We start from the raw sequence: 16,092 nt of genomic DNA on the forward strand, positions 1-16,092 counted from the left end.
GAGTGTATGTAAACGTCTGACCCACTGGGAATGTGATGAAAGTAATAAAAGCTGAAATTAATCACTACTATTATTCTGCTATTTCACATTCTTAAAATAAAGTGGTGATCCTAACTGACCTAAGACAGGGAATTTTTACTTGGATTAAATGTCAGGAATTGTGGAAAAACTAAGTTTAAATGTATTTGGCTAAGGTGTATATAAACTTCCGACTTCAACTGTACTTGCTCACTAGTAAAAAAATAATAATAATAATTAGAAGAGGCCTGGCGAGAGTTGATATTCATAAAACCGGTTGTGGTTGGAGGACTGAAAGTCTTGAGTCAGAACATGATCAGAACTCTGGAGTGCTCCTGTTAAGATGAAACCTATGGTTGAGACCAGAGGCCTGTTTTACACTACTTGCTGTTTTAAAAATGGGCAGCACCACAGAAACCTGAGGTAACCATATTGACTCCCAGAACATGTCCACACCAAGAGACAAAGAGGGAGTGATGAGATATTTACACGGTCAACAGCCCCCCCCCCCCAATTACAGACATTGAGTAACACCAAAGCTAACCACCTGCTGACAAAATGTGAAACACAATCAAGCATACCACTAAAATCAGTATGGACAAAAACACTTGATGCCTTCAATAAATTAATTATAACGCTTGAGAAATCACAACATAGCCAACTCAACAAAGGTGATTATAATAGCTACCCTTGGTTAATGGGTTTGTCTCACCACAATAGAACTGACTTTGCTCCATTTGCTACTTGCTGTGACTGGTCTATGAAAACACTGTCACCAAGTGGCAGAAAGGAGAACTGCATTAACTATAACCTCTAAATACAGGAAAAACACATTGTACACAGAATAAATCTATGTTTGGTCTCTTTTCCCTTACAAAATATAGCACACAATACCAGTCCTTGAATCCTACATAAAAGGAACAAAAATACAGAATAATTGGCAGGTAAATCCAAATAAATTTATTGGTCATTTCATTCCACTGTACAAAGCAAGCATGAGATCTTGCAGTTACTGACTTGACTCGTCCGGGAAACAGTTGGAGAATTTTCATTTCCTTTATACCAACACGCCACCTGGAACAAAGGCGAAAATATGATTACGATAAGTACACAGTCATCCAGCAATAAAAACAGTCTGACATAACATTGGGGTGTGCTAAATCCTTACTGAACCAGAGATAAAATGGAATAGACTCAGCTTGATCCCCTCGGTTAAGGACACTTGGACCTTTGATATTTTCAGTGGTATTGTTAACAAAACACGTCCCCATAAAGAAAACACAAATAAAAAAAAGACATGTCCAGCCCCTGGTTCGACTGTGATCTTGCAGTTACTCCACTTCTGTTGGTCTAACCCCAAGAAGTTCTGGAAAACGGTTAAAGACCTGGAGAATAAACCCTCCTCCTCACAGCTGCCCATGTCCCTTAAAGTTGATGTGGTTGTTACTGACAAGAAGCACATGGCTGAGCTCGAATCACCACTTCATTAAGTCAGGATTCCTATTTGTCTCAGCCATGCCTCCTTGCCCGTCCAATATTTCCTCATCTCCCATCCCTTCTAATGCAACTATACCCGATGCTTCTTTTTCCCCTGCCCCTCTACAAAGTTTCTCTCTGCAGGCAGTCACCTAGTCCGAGGTGCTAAAGGAGCTCCTGAAACTTGACACCAAAAAAAACTGCTATTTTTATTGACTTGGCCAAAGCTTTTGATAGGTAGACCATTCCATTCTTGTGGGCTGGCTAAGGAGTATTGGTGTCTGAGGGGTCTTTGGCCTGGTTTGCTAACTACCTCTCTCAAAGAGTGCAGTGTATAAAGTCAGAACATCTGCTGTCTCAGCCACTGCCTGTCACCAAGGGTGTAACCCAAGGCTCGATCCTAGGCCCCACGCTCTTAATTTACATCAACATAGCTCAGGCAGTAAGAAGCTCTCATCCATTTATATGCAGATAGGCTTATACTCAGCTGGCCCCTCCCCAGATTTTGTGTTAAATGCTCTACAAAGATTTTAGTGCCCAACAAGCTCTCTACCCTTAACCTTGTTCTGAACACCTCCAAAACAAAAGGTCATGTGGTTTGGTAAGAAGAATGCCCCTCTCCCCACAGGTGTGTTTACTACCGCTTGAGGGTTTACAGCTTGAGGTAGTCATCTCATACAAGTACTTAGGAGTACGGCTCAAAGGTACACTGTCCTTCTCTCAGCACATCTCAAAGCTACAGGCTAAGATTAAATCTAGATTTGGAACGCTCTATCGTAATCGCTCCTCTTTCACCCCAGCTGCCAAACTAACCCTGATTCAGATGACCATGCTAGATTACGGCATTTATAGATTGGCAGGTAAGGGTGCTCTCAAGTGGCTAGATATTCTTTACCATTCAGCCATTAGATGTGCCACCAATGCTCCTTATAGGACACATCACTGCACTCTATACTCCTCTGTAAACTGGTCTTCTCTGTATACCCATCGCAAGACCCACTGGTTGATGCGCATTTATAAAACCCTCTTAGGGCTCACTCCACGCCTATCTGTGATATATACTGCAGCCCTCATCCTCCACATACAACACCCGTTCTGCCAGTCACATTCTGTTAAAGGTCCCTAAAGCGCACACATCCCTGAGTCGCTCCTCTTTTCAGTTCACTGAAAATTGATTGTCAGATCCCTCCTGATGACCCGGTTGGATCAGCCAATGAAGTAGAAAGTCCAACCCAGTTGACTACATTAAAACGTTATAATCCGTCAATGGTGCTACCCATGCCAATAAAACCTTTTTGCTACCAGAGGCCTCTATCATTCTCTATGGTCCTACCTAGTTGACTACTTAAATGGTGAAAGTACTCAATAGCGCTGCCCATGCTGAAACAAGCTCTGAACTCACTTGCGTGAGATCAGTGATCAAGTCATGGAAATCTCTCCTTCAAACAGAACGCATGATGGCAATTCTGTTAGCCAACGTCAAAGCTTGGTAACAAGATCTACCCTGCACTGAATGGCTGAAATGTGCATAACTCCTCATCACCCATTAAGTCACTATGGGTTGTCTGTTTTCATAAAAAAATAGCTGGTAGGCAATTAGCTCAGCAACTGTAAGCCTTTAAAATACACACAGATCGCTTCAAAAGGTGGATATGAGCAAGGATTGGATGCATTTTAAAGCTTTTCCAACAGCGTCTAGGTCAGATGTGAAGCTCATATTCTCTACACTTCTACCACCTCACAGAGGAACATGGTTGCAATACGTACCACAGAGACCAGTCGCGCGGCCTACTCCAGGGCTTTGACGATTGCCTCGTTGGCGTCTATGTTGATCTGGACCTCAGCCCTGGCAGCCTCGTCAGACACAGATGCCATTTCAGACTGGGCCTTCTCCAAGTTGACCTTGGCAGCCTAAAGATGAGAGAGGTCAGATACACAACAACCATATCCATACTACAAAGTGCTGGACATCATGCATACTAAATATGATAGCACAGTACCAGTCTATTTTTTACATTCAACTAAATAACCAATTAAGGCTAATAGGGATGCGTTTACACAGGCAGCCGAAATCTGAAATGTTTCATCATTGGTCTTTTGACCAATCAATTCAACTCTTTTGCCAATAATTGGGCAAAAGAACTGGGCTGCATGAGTAAACACAGCCTTAGACAAGGGTCAGAGCTAGGCGGCGGGTCCCTGTAAGCATACTTTGGGGAAACACTGCTTCAGCTGCATAATCCAATCCTGTACAGAGGAATCTTTGAGCAAAGAACATAGTACAAAAAAAGGACAGCCTGTTCTTTATGCTTCTGCCAGGCAAACAAACTATTTTCAGTGGGTTTGATCCTAAATGAAATTGAAGTGGTATCAATAACTCATTGTTCTAGGTTATATGTAGGGGTAATGACTATTCTAATTAATAGGTGTCTTTATGTGGATAGTCTAGTGAAAACGTAAACTGGCTTAATTTTGTTTGGGGAGATTTTTTTTTTTTAATAACTCAATTACTGGATGCAATGTAGTAGTCTAGCTTACTGTAGGCAATTTGGACTATGAAACTGAACTAGGCCTATGGGCTTGTTCCAGATCTCCATTCTTGACCTAATTTAGGTGTGATTACTTCCATTCATTCTAATTGCCTTGTCATTGGTGAACTGACTATTATCACATCATTAGCAGCCGATTGTTGACATTTGCCAATTTTACAAATATTACAAAAACATGCTCCCTGTTAGCAACAAGGCACTATAGTAATGTTGCATAAAACAAAGCAAATCCCTTATTTTTCCCCTTCCATGAATAACAAGCATTATTGCCCCAAAAATACAACATTATTGAGTACCGCTCCATATTTTCAGGCACGGTGGTGACTACATGTTATGGGTATGCTTGTAATCGTTAAGGACTAGGAATTTATCCAGGACAAAAAAGAAATGGAGATAAACACAGGCAAAATCCTAAAGGAAAACCTGGTTCGGTCTGATTTCCACCAGACACTGGGACATTAAATTCACCTTTCAGCAAGACAATAACCAAAAACACAAGGACAAATCTATACTGGAGTTGCTTACCAAGAAGACAGTGAATGTTACCGAGTGGCTGAGTTTTACTAGATCAAAGTGTGGGAAAAATAAATTGTGCCTTTGGAAAATTTGTAGTAAACATACCTTTGACAAGATATTCTAAATATTAATTTATAATAGTGTCAACGTTTTTATTTAGGTCCTTGAACTGCACAACAGGCAATAAGCATGAACAAAAAATACATTAATAGAATCTATGCCGTGGGGGTGTCTACTAGGACAATATGGGATTGTGTTAAGATAGCTAAATGATCCATGGTATGACTATTGGAATTAGAATTTTAGGACCCCTTAAAAAGTATCAGAACTGTTTTTATTTGATGAAACATTGAATTTGGCCTTAGTGCTATTTGCCCATAGAAACCTTGAATAAAAGCAGGCATGGATAATTTTTTTTATTTTTTTATTGTTTGTTCTGAAGTGTCTGTCCTATAGCTGAGAGATAAGGACCACTATTTGTATTTACTTTGACTAGCATTTAACCCCTTATTTTAAACATTAAAATATCTCCATATATAAACTCAGCAAAAAAAGAAATGTCCTCTCACTGTCAACTGCGTTAATTTTCAGCAAACTTAACATGTGCCCAATCTGTTCGGACACTACATACAGAACTTGGCAGATCGGCTGTACCGACTACAAAACGTGTCCCATGATGCTTGTGGGGGTCATAGAGCACTATCGTGAGGCTCTCAGACATCGTGTTCATGGGAGCTAAATCTTTCCATTTGTGGGCCAAACCTTTTGGACTCTACAGACTTTGTGAGAACACCGCACTAGTTCTGTCACCCTTCACCGCAGACACGGAATGGCAACGTCGGCAGATGTGGTGGATTGAGACGCAGCCCATGTAAAAAAAAATCTTTCAAACTGACAAGATTGATGGGGATTTTTTTATTATGCTAATTAGATTCCCGCAGACAGCGACTCTAGGGGGCTAATATTCTTCATTTTTTTAAAGGTAGGCAAATATTATTTTTGTGAAGTACAGTATCAGCAGAACAGCTCTCTGCCATGTCTGTTTCCATCCGTGCAGCAACGTGCACTGAACTATCGCAACACCACGTTTCCTTTCTCGCCAATGCGCTCGCACCGACTGCTGCAGAGATTAAGTGCTCACAAGAAAGCATTCTCTTAGTTGACTAAACGTCGTAGCTAACTACTTCGTCGTAATGATGCCTTAGCGAAAGAGACTAGTACAAAATAAGTGGTTGTGCTCGACTAAGACCCAATTATGGAAAAAGTATTTAGCAAAAGGCTCGTTGTCCATTATCCCTATCTATTTTCATCACAGTGGTATAAATGGACGAAGTGGAACTCGAGGGAGCAAAACAGTATTAAGACTGGGGGGGCAGGAGGGTAGAGCTAGAGATTTTTTTCTCCTCGCCAAAGTCTTCCGATTGGCTCAGTTCCAACTTCAGAGACAGTTGGGTCAAAAACCACAAGGTGCCAACGAGAAGCCTATTTTAGGGCAGTTTCTCATTCCAGCGTACTTTAACCTAAAATTGTGTGCATGTTGGCAGGTCTGGAAGAGAGAGACTAGCATTGCAAATTCACATTGCCTCTTTCCTGTGAAAGGCCCATTTGTTACAGTAGCGATTACAGCGTAGAAATGCCAAACATAGCTGGGAGTTAAAGGTCTCCCAGTGGGAACTTGGCACATCTGCTATAACTCAACAGTGACTGACCTTTCCTGCCTTATTAACAGCAGGGTTTCTCCTGTGCATTGTTCACAGAGGAAAAAAAAGAAGTCATCCATTTCTTTGGAGTCAACTTGACAGTGTGTGCCCTTCTCGGACAGGGTCAGAGAGAAAGAGGGAGGGGGAGCTCCTCTATGATGAACGTTTAGTCGGCTGATGGGGCTGCGAATAATAAAGAGCAACATGGCCTTAGGGACAATTCACACAAATACATATTTAGACTGACATTTGAGCCAATGCTGTGCGAGTAAGGGATTTGGTCATTTCATGGAAGGTTTCCTTTTACAAAACTAAGGTCTGACTGAGCAGAGCTGCATACAGTTAACATCTTTATAAAAGGTTGGGTTTCAATCAATGACTGGCATCATTCAGCCAATGTACTCAATCACAACTCTAGCCTAGCTTTTCAGAGAACAAAGCAATCCTAATGTAGAGGATGGGATATGTTCATGCAACTGTTATTGGTCTGATGAAGAGCATCTTGTGATTGCTCTGGTTCAATGATTTAAGGGCATTCTGCTCCCATTGGCGCAGGAAACATAAGTAGCCCTCCCTTCTTCCTGCCCAGCTCTAACACACTACACCAGGTGTGTAACCATTAGCCAAACAGTTGAAAAAAAGAACACGACAAATTCAGGTAGGTCCATCAGTTGTTTGCTTCCATTAAATAAATGTTTCGCGACAGAATTGAATACGTCCCAGGGGTGTAATCATTCCGCCGATGCTTTTGCAAAATATTTTGTCTGTTGCTAAACGTTTTGCAACAGAAACCGTTTACTCCAAAAGGAAAACACAAATGAGAGTTTCTATTTGATAAATTCAGGTAGGAACCTCTGTTTCGTTCTGGTTTTTAAATGGTAAACGGTTCCCGTAACGAACACACCCCAGTCCAAGTAGACAACTATGATTAGTTTATTACTAGAATCAGGTGTGATGCGGTGGCCTGCCCACCCGTTGCCATAGAGATAATAAATAGGTTTATGAGTGGGTGCTGGGTACTTACAGCCACATCCAGCTGGTCCAGGGGGAAAGCCTCTTCAGCCAGCAGCTGCACCGATGAGTCTGCGTTCACTGTGATTGACCCGCTGCTCACTGAAAAAGACAGAATTTGAGTAAAGCAAACCATTTCATTCAGCCACCCACCCGTCATACTGGGCCGACTCTTCTCTGTATGCATCAATGATGTCGCTCTTGCTGTTGGTGATTCTCGGATCCACCTCGACACACACACACACACACGACACCCTTCTGTATACTTCTGGCCCCTCTTTGGACATTTAACTAACCTCCAGATGAGCTTCAATGCCATACAATTGTCCTTCCATTGCCTCCAACTGCTCTTAAATGCAAGTACAGCTAAATGCATGCTCTTCAACCAATCGCTGCCCGCACCTGTCCGCCCATCCAGCATCACTACTCTGGACGGTTCTGACTTAAAATATGTACACAACTACAAATACCTAGGTGTCTGGTTAGACTGTAAACTCTCCTTCAAGACTCAAATTAAGCCTCTCCAATCCAAAATTAAATCTAGAATTGGCTTCCTATTTCGCAACAAAGCATCCTTCACTCATGCTGCCAAACATACCCTTGTAAAACTGACCATCCTACCAATCCTCGACTTCGGCAATGTCATTTACAAAATAGCCTCCAACACTCTACTCAACAAATTGGATGCAGTCTATCACAGTGCCATCCGTTTTGTCAAAGCCCCATATACTACCCACCACTGCAATCTGTACTCTCTCGTTGGCTGGCCCTCGCATTATACTCGTCGCCAAACCCACTGGCTACAGGTCATCTACAAGTCTCTGCTACGTAAAGCCCCGCCTTATCTCAGCTCACTGGTCACCATAGCAGCACCCACCTGTAGCACGCACTCCAGCAGGTATCTCTAACTGGTCACCCCCAAAGCCAATTCCTACTTTAGCCATCTTTCCTTCCAGTTCTCTGCTGCCAATGACTGGAACGAACTGCATAAATCACTGAAGCTGGAGACTCATATCTCCCTCACTAGCTTTAAGCACCAGCTGTCAGAGCAGCTCACACATCACTGCTCCTGTACACAGCCCATCTAACTACCTCACTCATACTGTATTTATTTGGCTCCTTTGCACCCCAGTATCTACTTGCACATTCATCTTCTGCACATCAGTCAATTCAGTGTTTAATTGGTATATTGTAATTACTTCGCCACCATGGCCTATTTATTGCCTTACCTCCCTCATCTGCACACACTGTATGTTTGTTTATTCCATGTGTAACTCTGTTGTTGTATGTGTCGAACTACTTTGCTTTAGCTTGGCCAGGTCGCAGTTGTAAATGAGAACTTGTTCTCAATTAGCCTACCTGATTAAATAGAATATACCGCCCAGCCCCATGTAGACAACTTACTCTATTGAAATTAAATAAATGCATTTCCTTCATGCACAGACTGCAACAGTCTCTTAAAGTTCAGTCACTAACATGCAGAAGTTTCTTTTAGCTGATTTCAATCCAGGGAAGTAGACTACAATTTGAAAGTGTTACGCTAAGTCAGATTTCTCCAGGTCTAGGATGCAGTCATCCCCACAAGACAGGACTGACCCCTGCTGGAAGTTCCATGTTAGAAGAGGTCCAATGAAGCAGTTCTCAATGTCAAATCATTTCTGGGTAACAATTAAGGCCCTTTCTGTGATTAATTGAAAACAAATTGTAAAAAAAAATAGCAAAGAACAATCAAGCAATAATGTTGCTAGGACTGGAGAAAACTGAGAAGGAGCTGTTATTAGTAGATGGGTTTGAACTGTTATTTGTTTATCAAATAATTTACCGCCTGGTATTATCACCAGACATGCCAAAACTCCATCCCACCAAAACAGGCTGAAATTTCAGGCTTTTTTTTTTTTTTTTAATACAAACAGCTTACACTAAAAAGGGGCATTGTACATTTTCAGAATTCCACAGTATTATTCCAACCTCACCGTGGATGGAGAGAGGTGTATCTCTATATAAATAAAACTGGAAAAATACAAGTTTGACTGCACTGGGACTTTAAAGTAAGGACGGGCAATATGTAGTCTTAAGGTATACTGGTATGGATCCACATAACGATATTCATACTACCGTCTATTTCTACTCCCTAACTTCGTTTCACATACACCCTTTAAAAATGTTCAGTGCAGCCACTTTTGCAAATGTGCCATTTTGTTGTAGTGGATTTCAAAGCAGGGGAAGTAGCGTAACACTTAAATGTAGGCCAAGTTAGATTTCTCCAGGTCTAGGATGCAGTCATCGTCTTACCCACAATTCGAGACAGGACTGACCCCTGCCGTATAGTCCACATTAAAGTGGCCAGTTATTGATATGGAACTGACCATTGCGATCACCTTGAAAAACACAGAAGGCATGCTCAAGCACTGTCCCCATTTGGTACGTAAGTAGCTTTGAAATCATTGCTTTTATTTAAAATCAGATATCACAAGATCATTAAAAATGTAATCAAAGCTTCCAAAATTATGTATCGGCCTACCACACACAGACACTGGTATTTGTACACATATGGGTGTCAAGAGGAAAAATCTAGCCATAGTGAATCAAATCAATTTTAGGTGATACCACTAGTCCCTCTTGCCATAAACCTCAGAAGTCAGACAGACTCACCCACCATTTCATAAAGGGTTAAAAACAGTGGAATTCCCACCATGTTGCGACACCTATCGAACTCTAACCCTTTTAGTTAGAGCTCATGCAAGGGGCTAGAGGTTAGGGTCAGAGCCTATGAGTCGTATTGTGGATTGGGCGATCCTGAACAGCATCCTGTCTCACAGCATAGACTTGTGATAAGAGATTTTACACTATAAAACAGACAAGACAGACGCACACAAACATCAACGACATCACTCCTACCCAGACCCACATGCTCCCAGCACCTGCAAGACTATTCCATATGACCTCGAACTGCTCCACTGCCTTGGTTACCCACACCCTTTTCAACAGTCAAATAATAATGCATTTGATTCTTCTACCGTCGCAACAATGGAGGATCACTTGATTTCGTTAAAAGATTCAAAATGATTGAGGAGAAAAGTACAGTCCAACCCATTTCCATCTCAACCCACCCTCATATGCCATCTCTTGAAACATACAGAGAGCTTACATTTTTGTTAACTGTAATTTTGTTCTAACACTCCATCTTCAGTTGGATAGGCTTTCTGCAAGGTTTTGTATGCATCTGACCCATCATTTTAGTATTATTTTCTGACTCAGAACTCCCTCTACATTGCTCTGATGTCCAAAGATTTCAGCTCGAACTTGTGATAAAAGTTGCATGTACAGTTCAAGTCAGAAGTTACATACACTTAGGTTGCAGTTAATAAAAATCGTTTTTCAACCACTCCACAAATGTCTTGTTAACAAACTATAGTTTTGGCAAGTCGGTTAGGACATCTACTTTGTGCATGACACAAGTCATTTTTTCCAACAATTGTTTACAGAGATTATTTCACAATTACAGTGGGTCAGAAGTGTACATATAGTAAGTTGACAGTGCCTTTAAACAGCTTGGAAAATTCCAGAAAATTATGTCATGGCTTTAGAAGCTTCTGATAGGCTAATTGAGATCATTTGAGTCAATTGGAGGTGTACCTATGGATGTATTTCAAGGCCTACCTTCAAACTCAGTGCCTCTTTGCTTGACATCATGGGAAAAATCAAAAGAAAGCCAAAAGTCAGAAAAAAATATATAAATACATTTAGACCTCCACAAGTCTGCTTCATCCTTGGGAGAAATTTTCAAAACACCTGAAGGTACCACGTTCATCTGTACAAATAATAGTGCACAAGTATAAATGGTCTGATGAATCAAAAATACAACTGTTTGGCTATAATGACCATTATGTTTGGAGGAAAAAGGGGGAGGCTTGCGAAGAACACCATCCCAACCGTGAAGCACGGGGGTGGGGGCAGCATCATGTTGTGAGGGTGCTTTGCTGCAGGAGGGAGTGGTGCACTTCAAAGTGGATGGGATCATGAGCGTGGAAAATTGTGGATATATTGAAGCAACATCAAGACATCAGTCAGGAAGTTAAAGCTTGGTCGCAAATGGACAATGACCCCAAGCATACTTCCAAAGTTGTGGCAAAATGGCTTAAGGACAACAAAGTCAAGGTATTAGAGTGGCCATCACAAAGCCCTGACCTGAATCCCATAGAAAATTTGTGGGCAGAACTGAAAAAGCGTGTGCGAGCAAGGAGGCCTACAAACCTGACTCAGTTAAACCTGCTCTGTCAGGAGGCATGGGCCAAAACTCACCCAACTTGTGGGAAGCTTGTGGAAAGCTACCCGAAACATTTGACCCAAGTAAAATTTAAAGGCAATGCTACCAAATACTAATTGATGGATGTAAACTGACCCACTGGGAATGTGATGAAAGAAATAAAAGCTGAAATAAAATCACTACTATTAATTCAGACATTTCACAACCTTAAAATAAAAGTGGTGATCCTAAGTGACCTAAGACAAGGAATGTTTACTAGGATTAAATGTCAGGAATTGTGAAAGACTGAGTTTAAATGTATTTGGCTAAGGTGTATGTAAACCTCCAACTTCAGCTGTATTTTGTAAATGTCTACATTGGTCAGTCCAAAATTCCTTTTTAATTCTGTCATTGAAATGTTATTAGGCCTAACTGAATGATGAGGGTGAAGAGGTTGATTTAAACTTAGAAAGACAAATTGTGTAATGAGTGTGTATGCCTATTAAAATCCGCAACAAATAATTTGACAGCGCGCCTTGTGGGTTGATACTGTTCTTTTACGTTTAACTTTGTAAAAATAAGCAGTTACAGGATTGTTTTATTTACTGTAACCATTACTAATCAAATGTATTCTAATGGAAATGAAAACATGCTGTGTTGCCTTTAAAATAATGCAAGACATCTTTGACTCTATCCAACTTGAGCGGGAATCAAAATATGCCAGTCAGCCTGCACATCGAAACTAATTTCACACAAGAGAGCCTATAGACAAGATAAAATTGACAATCTGATGAGTGACAATATTAGGCTTAACAGCTGTCAAATTGTACTAAGAGATGGGCACATCTTTAAATTTAAAGATGCAGGAAAGGATCATCACGATCAAATCGTCCTTCAGAGTCACATGCAGGTAAAACACTGATTTCTATATAGTATAAGAAAACATAATCTGGTGTTTCTATGACACTTACCTTTGTCATAATTCAAGAGGCGCAGCTCCATTTCCAAATGTCACTTTTTGCAAGAATGCGTGCCGCTCACGCATTCAGCACGGCCGCTCACGCATTCAGCACGGCCGCTCACGCATTCAGCACGGCCGCTCACACAGCAGCTCACACATTCAGCACAGCCGCTCACACGGCCGCTCACACGGCCGCGTTGCTCTGGCTACTAAGCAAAAATATGTCAATCATCCCTTACAATTGCTCATGCACTGGTGCTTTTGTTTAGGAAGACAAAATAAATTTCACTTGGGCACCTGTCTGGTTATATTTATACATTTGTTTCTACCATGTCAAAAGAAGCTGTAACTTGACTATAACTAATAAAATCTACAAATAAAGTTGATCAAATGGATTACGTTTTTATTGTAAAGGAAACTAAAATAAGTTAGTTATGTTTTCTAGGACTGTAGAATTATACAACACATATCCTTAATTAACAAAACTTTTTCCAAATGTGTATATTCCCACGAATAAACTCAGCAAAAAAAGACATCCTCACTGTCAACTGCGTTCATTTTCAAACTTAACGTGTAAATATGTGTATGAACATAAGATTCAACAACTGAGACAAACTGAACAAGTTCCACAGAAATGTGACTAACAGAAGTGGAATAATGTGTCCCTGAACAAAGGGGGAGGCAAAATCAAGTCAGTCAGTATCTGGTGTGGCCACCAGCTGCATTAAGTACTGCAGTGCATCTCCTTGTGGAGTGCACCAGATTTGCCAGTGTTTTGCTGTGAGATGTTACCCCACTCTTCCACCAAGGCACCTGGCAGGGGGGATGGCCCTAGCCCTCACACTCCAGAAAAAGCCCATAAAGTATTTACAAGATAAAGAAAATAACATTTCTGGACATAAGCCAGAATATGATATTTTAATTTTAAAGAGAGCCAAACAAAAATAAAACACTGCAAATAAACCTGGTAAACACATCAGACATCCCAGATTTCATTGTCATTCAGATGTCAACTCTGGAGTTCAGATAGTAATAGAAATCATGCTATATTAGAGCAAACCCGAAAAGGAACTATTATTTTGGCAGGGGACCTAAATCACAGTCGTCTCATTTGACATGGCAATAAAGGAAAATAAAATGATTGTTTATAGATAAATCCTTCTTGCCCGCTTTCACAAGCCAAACATGTCCCTCTCCAGCTCCCAGTTCTTTCCTCCTTAGCAGACAGGTCCGGGACCAATCAAATAGTCTGGCCCTGGATTTTGACCAACTTCCCCCTTGACTTTGGTCTGATAGTTCCATAGTTTGATGATACCCATGAGTGGGTATTTAGCATTCTTCTGTTTCACTCCGATCCAAAGGTATCGTTCCAGAGCCTCTGGTGATATACCCACGACAAGTTCCTCTGATATCAGTTTGACCACTTTGCTGGAAGGTCTCCTTTTTCGTTATCTTCTGGTCAGGACAATACTCATGTTACGTCGGCTTGTGTTTTCTTGCTGGTCCTAAAATTCACAACCTTGTTCCCAAAAGGCACATTTTGTTAATTCATGCACACGCCTTGTTTGTGCGCATCTGACACAATATCCTCTGTCTTTGAGCGAATCTGCTTTTTGTTCAACAATTGTAGCAGTTTTGTTGTGCATTGAGAGTATTAAAGCTATGTTTTCCTGGACAGCATTTAACTGTTCATAACTTTTGTTTGCGTCTCCAAGTTGCCATTTCCTTCGAAGGCGGCAATTGTCTGTTGGATTCATGTCGCGGCGCTGTTTAACAAATGGATTGCTCACTCTCCCAGTTTCTTGGGGACTTAATTAATCAAGAGGCTTGCTTTAAAACTTTATCTGATTTCTACATATAACCACAGTTGACAGTACAAAACAGAGCTACTCACACCCCATGCATCCAACCGGTACACTCATGCACCTCCTCTTTGCTCTTTATGTTTGATGCATAAAACCATGAGAGGTTATCAGACCACTGAGCCATCAAGAAAAATCTCACCAAAGAACTTTGTTGCGGAGCCATCATCGTTGAACACGGTGACCACTCCGGGCCGGAGAACCTGTAGCGTGGGGACGTGGGCAGGGAGGATACCGAAAGCACCAGTCAGCGTGGGCACGTCAACCTGTTTCACACTGGCCTCCTTGAAATACACCTGGGAGAAGGAGAAACATACATTACTGTACATTGACCATTATTGATTTTCTTAGAATTGAAGTTGAATATTATCTGTGGAAATATACAGTATCTGCATGCAGTACTAGATAATTGTTCTAATGGATAAAGTCCATGCATATTTACTGAGGTGTTATGTTACTATATTTTAGTTGTCAATGAGGTTCTGGTAAGGTACATTGCAGTTGTTATCATACGTTATATAATATGCCATTACAGCCTGACAGGTTGAAAAGCAAACAGAATTATCTTCAATTCATATTTAATGTTGACTTGAGTTATGTAACTAGGTAAGACTGTTTCCAACTAGCTAGTAAATTACTGTCAGATGCACTTCAGTGACATCTAGCTAGCTATAACGCTAACTTGTACCTAGCTAACTAACGAACAGAATAGCTAGCTAGTTATGTGGGGGACTAAGGTGGAGTCAGCACACCCCTGAAGATTTAGCCAAACTAATTATTAAATCAGAAATAGTTGCTAACAGTTGAAGAGTACTGTAAACCAGTTCTAGTCCCAAGGTGAAATAATAACAAAGTGCAAGGGCCTGTGACCCATTGTGGTAACTAGCTTTGACAAACAGGCTATTTATTGCAATCTAACATTAGCTGGCAAGTGGCAAAACAGTAGGGGCACATTGTTGCACAGAACAATTTAGGCATGCCAAACTGATTTGGCGAGGCTTGATTGGAAGAATATACACGCGCGAGCGTCAATTTACAAATAACTGTTACATGCACAGGTAAAAAGTAGGTAAGCTAACGTTACCAAGTTAAACTAGCTAGCCACTGAGCGGTGTGCACGCAACAGGCATTTGTCGCTAGCTAACTACATGCGTATGGTTGGATAATGTGTCTTTATTATTAAGAGAGTGACGTTATATCTGTCTTTGGCTTTATCATTGGAGATAGCTAGCTAGGAATCTACCGTAGGCCAATAACATAAGCCTTGTCAACCCCGGACTATTTTACCTGCGTTGGCGAGGCAAATGTGAAGGACATCTGGGCAGAGCCTGAAGCTGCTTCGGCGTAGCATCTTGCTTGCCTCAATACAGGGAGAGAGCGACGGAGAAACCTTGCTGCCATCATTTTCTTAGAATTAATATAATTCAAGCACAAACGAATCCCCAAGCCCTTGCGCGAAGTCAGTCAAAGTGTGCGTCTGATAGGACAAGGACATCGATTGAACCGACCCACAATGCCTTATGAGCGTTCAAAGGATGATGGGGAATGTAGTTATTTTCTAGAGGCAACACATTCAATCCAAGGATTCGTATCCATCAGTGTTCAATCTGAAAAGGTGTCTCGTTCGGTGTGATCTTTAACACGGAATATTTCACATTTTGGTTATCTGCCGTTGTAAATAGACAGATTTATTAAAAATGTGAGGCATATGTGGTAGTGTGGAACATTTCACAGCCAGGGGGTGGCGCCGTTA

At 41.2% G+C, this 16,092-nt stretch overlaps 1 protein-coding gene across 1 annotated transcript; it reads right to left on the minus strand.

Annotated features, from left to right (window-relative positions):
* Nucleotides 1–955: 955 nt before the first annotated feature.
* On the minus strand, nucleotides 956–15,875 carry LOC115151812 (ATP synthase subunit delta, mitochondrial). The gene is made up of 5 exons (XM_029696060.1): nucleotides 15,627–15,875; nucleotides 14,482–14,635; nucleotides 7,284–7,372; nucleotides 3,262–3,405; nucleotides 956–1,092 (listed from the first exon to the last, which is right to left on the minus strand). Exons 1-4 carry the CDS (start codon nucleotides 15,741–15,743, stop codon nucleotides 3,283–3,285), a joined length of 483 nt encoding a protein of 160 aa, XP_029551920.1. The 5' UTR covers nucleotides 15,744–15,875; the 3' UTR covers nucleotides 956–1,092; nucleotides 3,262–3,282.
* Nucleotides 15,876–16,092: the final 217 nt, after the last annotated feature.

Source organism: Salmo trutta, chromosome 17, assembly GCF_901001165.1.
Source record: "Salmo trutta chromosome 17, fSalTru1.1, whole genome shotgun sequence".
Classification (NCBI taxonomy): Eukaryota; Metazoa; Chordata; class Actinopteri; order Salmoniformes; family Salmonidae; genus Salmo; species Salmo trutta.

What these genes read in the sequence shown, in the direction of transcription:
- LOC115151812 (XM_029696060.1), bottom strand. Translation starts at nt 15,743, where the DNA reads ATGATGGCAGCAAGGTTTCTCCGTCGCTCTCTCCCTGTATTGAGGCAA. An exon ending in CATTTGCCTCGCCAACGCAG is followed by an intron (nt 14,636 to 15,626) that starts GTAAAATAGTCC and finishes TCCTTCTCCCAG; the next exon opens with GTGTATTTCAAGGAGGCCAG. An exon ending in TGGACCAGCTGGATGTGGCT is followed by an intron (nt 3,406 to 7,283) that starts GTAAGTACCCAG and finishes TCTCATCTTTAG; the next exon opens with GCTGCCAAGGTCAACTTGGA.